Source organism: Manduca sexta, chromosome 26 (assembly GCF_014839805.1).
Source record: "Manduca sexta isolate Smith_Timp_Sample1 chromosome 26, JHU_Msex_v1.0, whole genome shotgun sequence".
Classification (NCBI taxonomy): Eukaryota; Metazoa; Arthropoda; class Insecta; order Lepidoptera; family Sphingidae; genus Manduca; species Manduca sexta.
In genome coordinates, this window is record NC_051140.1 from 5,803,993 (window position 1) to 5,816,719 (window position 12,727).

The 12,727-nt window shown below is 33.2% G+C and overlaps 1 protein-coding gene across 1 annotated transcript in view; it reads left to right on the plus strand.

Annotated features, from left to right (window-relative positions):
• The window catches only part of LOC115453960 (cadherin-23), a 39,786-nt gene that overhangs the window by 8,340 nt on the left and 18,719 nt on the right, over positions 1-12,727 (plus strand). Inside the window, exons 2-4 of the mRNA XM_037443447.1 lie at positions 6,030-6,246; positions 6,981-7,124; positions 7,590-7,738. Coding sequence (XP_037299344.1) covers positions 6,030-6,246; positions 6,981-7,124; positions 7,590-7,738 — 510 coding nt within the window. The remainder of the gene's footprint in view (positions 1-6,029; positions 6,247-6,980; positions 7,125-7,589; positions 7,739-12,727) is intronic.

The following is a 12,727-nucleotide window of genomic DNA, read 5'->3' on the forward strand; positions in this document are numbered from 1 at the left end:
AAAAAATTATCATATTCCGCAATAAAGAACTTTTTATCATACAAATGATTATCAGATAAGTGTGAACGCGGCGTAAGTCACGAATGAGTTGCTCCGTGACCTCAAACGCAGCGCTTGCTCAGCAATCAGCAATATCTTAATCGAAACAAATGACAGTCTGACACCACACGACTCACATCATCATTTTAAGATATATATTTTTTTATTTTATTTTAAATAGGAGCTGAATGCCAGTTGTTGTTGTTGGCACAATATGTATTGTTATGTCATATTTCATTATATTACATATTTTTCGCTTTTTTGTACTGTCAGCCACAGTAATAGCTGAATTTATTCAAAATATCAAATCGCCTTTAAACTTTGTGTACGGGTCAACAATCGTTTTTTCATCCAATAAAATAAACTGCAAATAGTTAACTTTATTTTAGACTATCTTCCGCCCGCAGCTTCGCCCGCGTGGATTTCGGACTTCAAAAATGCTATGCTGTCGTGGGGTATTTTTTATATAATTTTAAGGAGAAAATTTCCGTCATACATGATTTCTGTGTAGCTTTAACCATTAAGGTTGCACACACGACGGAAGCTTAAAAAATGGAGTAACTTCTCCCGTTTTCCCAACATTTCCCTTCACTGCTCTGCTCCTATTAATTGTAGCGTGATGAAAAGTATACTATAACCAGCTCAGGAGTATGAAAAATAATTGTACCAAGTTTCGTTAAAATCCGTCGAGTAGTTTTTGTTTCTATAACGGTTATACAGACAGACAGACAAAAATTTTACTAATTGCATTTTTGGTATCAGTGTCGATCCCTAATCACCCCCTGATAGTTATTTTGGAAATATATTTCATGTACAGAATTGACCTCTCTACAGATTTATTATAAGTATAGATAAAGCAAAAATTATTTCGATTGATGTTAATTTATAGAACCGCTTTAAAATTTCGAATTTATTCAGCTAGTTTTGTTGCCGCCTGTACAATGTTATCTTGTTATATAAATCTGTCTTTCTTCTCTTCTATTTTTTATGTTCAAATGCTCATTTTTTTAAATTATCTGCCCAAGTGGTTCTAAATTTCCATTCGGTTCTATTAATTAGTTTTGTCTTTAAAGAAAATATACCTAGGGTAACAAAAATGGCGCAGAAATCATATTTACTGCGGCAGATACGTTTAAACACAATACCAAACACGTTTAAAACAAAAATCTTTGAGCCTTGTCTCATATTAATTGCACTAATATTAAGCTCCAATACGACTTTATTACACATCTATTCCTTTTTAAAGTTTTATAATTGATCTAGTACTAATATTAAACATAAAAGTAACATTTTTGTCTTTTTTATGGACATTAAAACATAAAAGCGTTCTCTTGAAATTACAAATTGTCGACGCGAATGAGCTCTTTCAAGGAGCTGTGTGCTACTTACGTTTTTGCTTTTAATAATGTAATTTGACTCATCAGCAAACCGCTACGTGTTACTAGAGCATTGGATTTCTTGTATACTTTGTATAGACACTTGACTGTCGATGTATTGTATTACTTTATTAGCGTTGTTGATTTATTTAATAAATTTTAACGTAACCTTTATATCAAACTGCCAGAACTATGCGTATAAAATTTATATTAATTTCAAAAGTTACATTAATTCCTATTAATGTAACTATTGTAAATATGAAAATTATTGAAAAAGTTTGGATGTTTGTTAGAAGTAAACGCAAAAACAGCTGAGACATTGACGTATATTTTATAGACTCAAATTACCATATTTATATGGTAAGTGTTAAAAATTAGTTATTAAGTATTAAGTAGTTAAAATTTTGAACACATAGTTTACTATGGCAACTGTTTAAATAGCAACCAAAACGTCACTCTTATAACGTATTTATTTACTTAAACAACAAATAATTTTACTTATTTGACTAATATTTTTCATTCACATCCAGGTTTACACTCAGACTCGAGCTCTTATATTATGAGCGACAATCCGTATACAACCACACACTGTCAATGTTGAAATCATACTAAAGTCAGGTGTACGGATTGCAGTAGATATAAACTAAAACGAAAATAGTATAAGTGTAACTATATTATTTTTGAACTTTAAGCTAACAGTTGCAAAAATAATAATTCAGATAATAAAATTCATATTGATTAAAACAAATAAAATTGAATAAAAATATCTACTATATCCACGTACAATCGATACCAAATTCACGTAATAGGCATACAATGCAATTTATACAAACATATGTCACAACTATCATTATGACGTTTAGCGCTCCTGTCAAAAACGTCACGCTTTGTCGCCTGCAACATAATTTACAAAACAATTCGCAGTGACGTAAGGGATTGTTCGCTTAGGCCCCAACACTTGCCACACTGGTCTGTTGGGCAACTAGACTGCTGAGCGAGTTTAGATATGGGCTGTAGGTTTAGTGATGTTTCTTACACCACTAATAAAAAAAAATCTTTTACATTTAAAAATCATCTTTGATATGTATCGACGTTTTTTTTTTTAATTTAAATGCATAATAAATTATGATAAGTGATATTACCAAACTGTTTTTTACTTGGAATATATTTTAGAAACATCCGAGTTTAAAATTATGTATTCAATATCATTGTCGTACACATACTATGTTTTTATCTCTACATCACCCTAGGTTGACTGGTACAGAATGCCTATGGCATTAAGTTCGCCTTTCCATGATAATATGTATGATGTGTTATAGATAAAATAAAGAAATAAATCATTAAAATCATTATGTTCCGTTACTTTTATGGCTGACTGTACATCACTAGTCTTAATCTTTCGCAAGGGAAATAGATTTAGCAAGGCATAATTGTTGATAGTTGTGTTCACTACTTTTTAATCTATATATATAAAAATGAATTGCTGTTCGTTAGTCTCGCTAAAACTCGAGAACGGCTGAACGGATTTATCTTACCTTGGTCTTGAATTATTCGTGGAGGTCTAGGGAAGGTTTAAAAGGTGAGAAAAATTCGAATAATTGCCGGGAAAATCCTCAAAACAGCATTTTTCTATTTCCCATACAAACATTTTCTAACTAATACGTAGAGTCAATTTGAGCTTTATTGCTATTGTATAAAGTTCACTGTTGTCTAAGCAATGTAGGTGTGTTCCTAACATCAAAGCAGTGTGCGTTGGAGCACAGAATATAATAATGTAATGTCGCGTTCTGAAACTCAACAAAAGTGATATCGCGGACCCGACTAAATTGAACAGTCACAAAATTTAATATATCATTAGTTATTTGGTTGGCTTCACGATATTATTTCTTTTGTTTTACTTTAAAATGCATGTTTTCGTTATGGACAATTTTTGAGCTACTTTTGCATATCTATACTTATAATAAATCTGTAGAGAGGTCAATTCTGTACATGAAATATATTTCCAAAATAACTGGGGGTGATTAGGGATCGATACTGATGCCAAAAATGCAATTAGTAAAATTTTTGTCTGTCTGTCTGTATAACCGTTATAGAAACAAAAACTACTCGACGGATTTTAACTTAACTTGGTACAATTATTTTTCATACTCCTGAGCTGGTTATAGTATACTTTTCATCACGCTACAATTAATAGGAGCATAGCAGTGATGGAAAATGTTGGGAAAACGGGAGAAGTTACTCCATTTTTTAAGCTTCCGTCATTTCGTGTGCAACCTTAATGGTTAAAAGTTCCTTCGATTTCACCAGGATCCCATCATCAGACCCTGACCAGACAATCGGACCACCTGCATACCACCATAAATTAAAAAAACATCCCGACAAATTGAGCACCTTCTCCATTTATGAAACCCGAAATCCACGCGGGCGAAGCTGCGGGCGGAAGCTAGTGCTTTATAATATCATTACTTACTAATGTTGAGTAGGACATACAAGAGGCGGTACATTTGTCCGGGACATGACGTCAAAATGTAAGAGTGGCTCAAAATTATATATTGTACTACTTCAAATTTTATGACGCAGCAGTCGCGTTACTTATTCTCCATCTCTGGTAAACTGTAGGACGAGGACAGTGAGGTAGAGAACCGCATGCTACAAATAACAGTAGGACGTTATTTTACAATGGACATTACATTACTGCGTTTCGAGTCGCGAGCGAGAGGGAAATATTTTGAGGGTTATCATTACAAAATACTGTAAGATACGCATTGAAGCGCCGAGCCTCACTACGCCTCGCCTCATTTGAAGTAGGACGTTGTACCGGCTCAATGCTAAAAAGAGGCTACTCTTACAAACTCTTTTTTATGTCATGTCCTACCCAACTCTATTACTTACTGTCTTTGATTACCGACGCTGTTAAATGATTTTTTTATTTTTTTTTTATTTATTTATTACGGCTCTGGAAACAAGTCCATTGAGCCCGTCTTCCATAAAATACAATTTCTTAGAATTATTCATGTTGAAAATATACCAGCTGTTAAATGAATTTTGGGTGTATTGCCAACCTTTAAGTATATACCCACTAAATCTATATATATAAAAATGAATTGCTGTTCGTTAGTCTCGCTAAAACTCGAGAACGGCTGAACGTATTTATCTTATCTTGGTCTTGAATTATTCGTGGAGGTCTAGGGAAGATTTAAAAGGTGAGAAAAATTCGAATAATTGCCGGGAAAATCCTCAAAACAGCATTTTTCTATTTCCCATACAAACGTTTTCTAAATAAAATGGAGAGTTAATTTGTAATTTATTACCGATGCATAAAGTTCAAATTTGCGTGCGCGTTGGAGGATCTAATATCGCGTTCTGAAACTCAACAAAAGTGAAAGTGAATCGCGAACGCGACAAAATTGCATAGTCTCAAAATACATAGTACATAAATAGTGGTCGGCTTCGAGAAACTCAATTTTAGCTAACTTCAGTTGTTAATATAATATATAACTCAAAGGTGACTGACAGTGATATATCAAGGAACAGCCCAAACCATTGGACGGATCGGGCTAAGACTTTTACATGCATAAAGCTACTATGACGTAGGCATCCCCTAAGAAAGGATTTTGATAAATTCTACCCTTAAGGGGATAAAATAGGGGATGAAAGTTTGTATAAATGTTCTTAGATTTTCGACTGATTGAACTGAAATTATAGATTGGGGATAAAATTAGTTTGAACCTATAAGTACCGGGAAAATATGTAGTAAGACTTTTATCAAACAGTGGAATTTTATCCTGGAAAACACCTTCACGCGGGCGAAGCCGCGAGCAAAAGCTAGTCTCTATATAGATATTTCCAATAGTCTTACTGATCGCATATTTTTAAACTAGTATTTCACGACGATTTTATAGACTGGTCTACAGTTTTATAGGGCACGATTCTAATATTTTTTTTTTATTATAATAGCTTTTGCTTGCGGCGTCGCACGCCTGTAAGTTTTCCGGGATAAAAGTCCCGCTATATATTTTCCCGGGATAGAAAGTAACCTACGTCCTTCCCGGGGTCTCAAACAATATTTATATCAAGTTTCATCGAAATACATTGGGTACTTTTTGAGTTTATAGTGTGGCAATAAGCAGACGGGGCGGGGACTTTGTTTTATAATATTATGTAATAATTACAATAATCTTGGAACTTGATCTCAAAAATACTACAACATCAAGATGTATAATGATTTTTAACCTTTAATACTTTGGTAGTCGGGTCTGTTTTGACTATTTTATACGTACTTACATCCGCTAAAAGTTGTTCCGTTTTATTATAGTAGTCTGCAGTGCAGGATTTATATTTATTATGAGTGTAGTGTAGGCCACTTTATTTCCGCCGCCCCATGTAGCTAGGTTTATGTATGTATGGATGTTTCTAAAACACTTAATAATTTTCCATATGTTTTATTATGGATGGCACTAAAGTTAAATAAACGGATGATTAATTAAATCAAGTGAGCGTTCTCTGATATCTGCCGCCCCTAAGAGACTGTCGCCCATAGGCCACGGCATATACGGCCTAATTACAAATCCAGGACTGGTAGTCTGACGTATAAAGATGTATGTTTTGTTTCAGATGGCAGAAATAGTGCTGGTGCGTCGTAAAGTTGCGACAGTGTTAGACGACGCGAACCCTCTCATAATACTCCTACTAGTGACTTTACTTCAAGCATGTACGAGCTACGCACAAGTTATAAACAGGGCGCCGCACTTTGTCCCCCAAGTGGGGGACATGTCCCAGTTTAGTTTACCCGAAAACACACCTGTTGGGACACCTGTTTACCATTTAAAAGGTAATTTAATTTTCATATTCATTTTATTTTGTCATTGTGACGAAGTTTTAAATTACTATATATTTTTTTTTATTAAATCAAATAAAAATTTAACTCATAAATACATATTTATTCTATAAAAAATACACAAAATCATTATTTATTTAGAATATGTCGTTGACGGCTGTACTGGTAATAACTGAGTCCGGCTTCAGCGTCTTCCACCTTAAATGGAAAAATATAGTTAAATAATACATTTATTTGCAAAAGTATAAATAACAATAATATCCGTTATGTAAATAGAGAATATAATTTTAAAATAAACATATATGTTTACTTTACGACAGTATACGTAGGTTCATTAAATTTATTTATATGTTAAATTATGTGTATTCGTCTATGTATGTGTGCCTGTGTGTGTATATATTATGTTATCAATTGTGTAATATTTGCTCAGTGTCATTATAATTGTTGTTTAGAAGGCAATTTCTAGTTTTTTGCTTACATTTGTTAAGGAATAAAATTTGTAATTGTTACTATTTGCAGTATTATATTATTTACTATCCACGTAAAACTTACTATCGACGAGAAAGTGCCATCCATTAGGAATAATTGAGAAAAATCTGCATTATGATAAATTGCATATTATGTTGCTAAAAATGGGTTGATATTTGCATGCAAACCTCCAATAAATTAAATCAAATGAATACTAATATCAAATGAATATTAAAGATTGCCTTTAAACGTATTTACAGGAATTGATCCAGAAAACGGTCCACTACGATACTCAATATCTGGCCAGTATTTTTCTGTGGACCCACTTACTGGTGTTGTTACTCTCGCCAAGTCTTTGGATCGTGAGGAACAAGAATCTTTAGAAGTGATCATTAGTATAACAGGTGAGGAAAAAATAAATTGTCTAGCAAAGAAATATGGAAATAAATAGGCTAGTTGGGAAAATAAAATAGTATGTAACTCTACAGTTGCACTATTGAAAAATAAACTCTATATTATGTATACTATTAAATAAAACTGAGGGGTATGCTTGTTTGAATACGCTAATCTCAGGAACTCCTAAACCGATTTAGATTTTTTTTTCTGATAGGAAGCTAAATTACTCCTGTGGGCTATTGGTTACCTTTTTCCAGGAAAATATTGATCCCGGAAAAAGTATTTTACGTAAGCAAAACCTAGTATAATATATGGATGCAATCATATGTACATATTATAGCTATTGTGGATTCGTAGTGTTGATATGGCTTATAAATTACCAGTGATGATCGAATAGCTGCTATTACTTCCTGAATAGGCGAGTATGTATATTATATTTACTAAACTACAATTTATAATCCTTTTTATTTCAGATGAAGGCATTTCAAATACAGAGCCGAACACAGTCTCATTGCGCCGAGTGATTCCAGTTAAGGATGTGAACGACAATCCACCGATCTTTCACAACAGACCTTACATAGTCAATATAAGTGAAGCTACAACAGTTGGTACAGAGATAGAGGTTAGTAATGAAATGTTTAATCATAAAACACGTTGACTATCCATATTTATTTTTATTTCTTTGAATGATGAGACGAGCTTGCCGTTCGCCCGATGATAAACGATAAGACCGCCCATAAACAGTAGAAAGACCATCCAATACCTTGAATTACAAAGTATTGTTTGGTATTCCACTGCTCTCGCCATCCTGAGACATGAGATGTTATGTCTTATTATGTCCAGTAGTTACACTGACTACAAAGTCCTTTAAACCGCAACACAGCAGTATAGCAACTTATAAGTACCAAGTGGCAACTTGGCGGCAGAAATAGACATTGCGGTGGTACCTACACAGGTGGACTCTCATATATATATATATATATATATATATATATATATATATTCAACTCATATGTGTAATTGTTGATCCAGTGCGAATTTGATGCAAATGTTGCTCCGCCTATTTTTTGTGTACATTTGTATCCCGGTCAAGATAATGGGTATACTTTGATCCCAATTGAAAATGTACCTGGCAATGCTGGATCTACATCAACCTGTTTTCGAGATACTTGCCGTCAAAATATCCTATACAAGTTGATCCAATAACGGTCAAATTTATTACACGGGAACGTCATATTTAGATCCGTGGTATATGTAATATACACGCTACACTAGCCGAGTCAATGTTGATCCGACGATACCGGAGCCTCAAATGACTAGTTCTTATAAAAATTTCAACTGCAAATCTGGCAACATCGCATGCGGTGGTAGGGATGGCTTCGGTTAGTTTGAAGTTGGGTTAACAACGTAGCTTTAGTCGCGTGCGAAAAGTGTTTGCTGTTGCGCGTATGTGGTTTTAGTGTAGCATGACAGACAAATCGGGAGATGGTAAGTGTTTTTGTATATTTTATTTATAATATTATTATAATAATATTATGATACGTACGTAGTTTGACTTAGTGTAGCATTTATGAAGAATAGGTAAGTACCATTTTACGTATTTGTCGAACCTTATGTTATCTACCATAAGTTGTATCAACTGTTACTTTTCTTTGATGATGAGTCTGATTTAATTGTAGCTCCTAAAATATCAAAATCTTTAAATGTGTACTAAATGAAATCTAGTAAATAGATCGAGACATAGAATGATGGGTACATCCCAATCGTCTGATAATCATTATCCAGCCCCCAATTTGTAGGTTTTGGAACTCAATAAATAGTTATTTATCCCATATTACACTTATTACAATAAAATTTATATAACATAATGATTTGGCTATTAATCTACCTATCCTTCATAAACAAAATATCTTGATATTCAATAACTAATTCGTACGTTTAGTAAGTATGACTTGAGTATCAGTATAGAACCACAACGGTATGATGTAATCTTGCATCTATTTAAGCTCAAGTCGGTACCGATTAATGAATAATATTTATCTAAACAATTGTTGATCCGTCTCTTGCACTTATCTATCTTAAAGTTATATTTTACCGACGGCTTTAGATATGCAAAACGCACGTGGGATTTACCGTGGACAACGCGTAGATACCACAAAAACATTCCCGGGTCGATCAAAAAAGTATTACTGGCCTGAGTTATACATGTGTCATCTTGCACATTACGCATATAACATATTATTTACATTATTTTGTCTTATCTATTTCCAGAAAATATGGCAAACCACCACCATTTGCCGGGGCTAGATTCAGTGTCTGAACAGTCATCAAGATCAGAAAGTTCTGTAATTTCTATAATGCCTAATATAAAAATAAGCGACAGGGATCAAATACGATTTGATGGTATGATAGGTTATTCCGACGAATCAGACGATTCTAATTTAGATCAAACAAATACCGTAAGTTCTATCAATCTCATAAAATAGGTGAAAAATTATAGAAAACTCCACCATTATAAATACCTATAGAACAACTTTATGAAAAGACATTTCATTGATTTTGAGATTTTGTGTAAAAAGGCATTCTCAGCCAGAAGAAATTAATTTTAGATTAAATATATTTTTTGTTGCCGCTCGATCCTGTGCCATAAAGGTATCAAAAGTTAAACGGGACATCATCAATTAAAGTACAAAACCTTCACAAATAGCAATAAAGGTTTAATAACCATTTCAGTGAAAAATACTTATTTTTAAACTTACATGACTATAATATTTTTATAGGAATTGCTCAATCAATCAATCAAGATCAAAACTATTTGAAAATCCTTAGAAGGCCTTCTTCTAACACTTTTCGTCCTGTAGTTAAAACAGTTATAGTAGTTGCTATTAATATTCCTATTAACGTTTTCACTCGGTTGGTACATTCGTATTTTTTATAAAAGAAAATATTTTTCAGACAAATGATAAACAGTACCCAGTGGAAAATCAACAAAGTGAGGTAAAACTTTTAAGCAGTTCGTTAAAAGCAGCAGATGCGCTAGCAGTAACTGATCTTAGCGTATCTGGCCTGTCATCTTTTTTAAACATAACCGGCCTATCAGAAAACCTACCAATAAGTATCTCCACAGATTTTGAACAACATTTGTTCCAAGACCAAAGTCAAAATAAACAGGTATTTGTGCTTTACTCTGCCTTTAAATTATCCTGGCGTCCACTTTATAAAGATGCTTATATTTCATTGATGTGTTTATACTTAGTTGCTAATAAAATTATGAATATGAACTATTATTATAGCTACCTATTTTATTTTTACAGACTGTGACAACAGAAAGCTTTTCTACTGATAACGACTTTTCGCCCAGTGATGGATCTGATTTTGACCCCCAAAAAGCTGGCTTTAATACTGACGACAGCTGTGAAAAGGTAACCACATAATTTGTCGCCGGGCAAGTTCACACCGCATTATCCTTAAGACTATTTTGATTAAGCATTTGATTTTGGATTCTGTTATTCAACACTTTTTCCGGTACGTTTTAATTATTTCTATTTATTTAAAATATCAGTTCGTCTGAGGCTACATTACTAGTTCCTTTTTTATTCAGCATTAGAATATGAACTGTTTTTACTATGTACATATAATGACTTATGATAGAGTTTATTGCTATTTCTTAACTTTTCATGTTTTGATGTTTTAATAGCACCTGTAAGATTTTCGATCGTTAAGTTTCTTTCTTTCGTATGAAATTAACAAATTTAGGACCATACTTCTTTAAAATTTTCGTTCTTTTTTCTTGTTTCAAAGTCGTAAACCGAATGCAACAATCAACGGATTATTTTTGACGCTACTGAATATTCATCGAAACGAAGAGGCGATCACATTTTCTTTCTGAGTTCACCTGATGCATTTGTGTTATTGGAGATAAAAGTTAAACTATGATTATATAATGTATTTTTTTTAAACACGACAGGTTATTAACTTTGTTATGGGTCGCATAATTGGATCGGTTTAAAGTGTCTTGGTTGTTACATTTACTTGTTAATAAGGTAGATCTTCATCCTATCAAAGCTCACTTTAGAGTCGGTGTATATTTTCTCAGATTTCTCAATTTACCTGTAGAAGTTCCTTTTACATTTTTGTCATAGATAGATCAGTACTCAGATATATCGATTTTTTGCTTAGTGTCTCTCAAAAGATGCGTCGACAAAATGGTCGCAACTCATCCACCCTCACAAACTTTCGCATTCATAATATTATTAATACTAACTATGAAAAACTATTTCATAAGTCGTATACTCGCTAAAGCTTAGTGGGTACTAATATGCTAAATCTTCATTTTAGGTAACTGAAGACGAATATTACGATGATCAAGTGGTATGTAATTCAAAAATTTTGAATAGAAAGCTGAAAAGAAGGCGTAAACGGTTTCAGGAAAAGGAAAAGAAAAAAAGGGATGAAAGAAATGAAAAATTACAAGTTTTAGATAACAATGTGGTAGCACCAAAAAGAAAGGGAGATCAAGATTTTTTTTTTAATAAGGATAATGATGAAAAACTTTCAGCACATGGAGAGAGAATACGTCATAATATGATTTGTCAGACTACATCAGAACAAAAATATCAATTAGGAGAATAAAAGAATCCGAAGAAACAACTTATGATAAAAATTCCGGAAAAGTTTGGGAAAACGTAGTTGGGACAGAAGAAATGCTTGTTTTTATTGCCAAGAAGTAGTGACCAATTTTTCGGAGACACCTTTTGAGACACCACGCTAATGAAATCGAAGTTCTTAAGTACCAAAATATAAATGATGCAGATCCTAAAATTAGAAAACAAAAACGACAAACGATTACAGATAAACTACGAAACCAGGGAAACTTTATACACAACTCCAAAGTGAGCTTTGATAGGGACGGAGAATCCTCCCTATTACCAATAAAACGCAATAACAACCAAGGAACTTCAAGCCCATCTAGTTATGCCACTTGCAAGATTTGTTTGGGTACATTTAAAAGAACAACATTTTTCAGACATTTTAAAAAATGCAATAACAATGACGATGCAAATAAACTGCCGTCTCTTAAAAGAAAATCACTATATAATAATAGTATAACTATTATCCCCAATACTACAAATACATCAGGAGAGCTCAGAGATAAAATTTTGTCGCATCTTCGTTCTGATGAAATTTCGCTAGTAATAAAATTGATTACTTAATTACTGCATACGGCGCACGGCTTCTAAAAAAGAAAAAAGAACTACGCAGTCGAAAACAGATTTGTTCCAAAATGAGGGACTTAGCAACTTTATTAACTATGATGCGAAAGAAAGACTCAACCATTGAAAATCTAACAGATGCCATTGAGCCAGAGAAATATGATACTTTTATAGATTCCATAAAAGCTATGTGCGGGTATGACAAAACAACGGGAACGGTTAATATAACTAGTATACCTGCACGATTGCGGCCCGCCATATTGGGGTGTATTGATATCCTTTATACTCAGTGCATCATGTCAACAGAATCTGCAGCGTATAAAGAATCTTATAAAAAGAAACTAGATGATTTTAAACGTCTTATAGAAATAAACTGGCAATGGGAAATATCTTCGAAC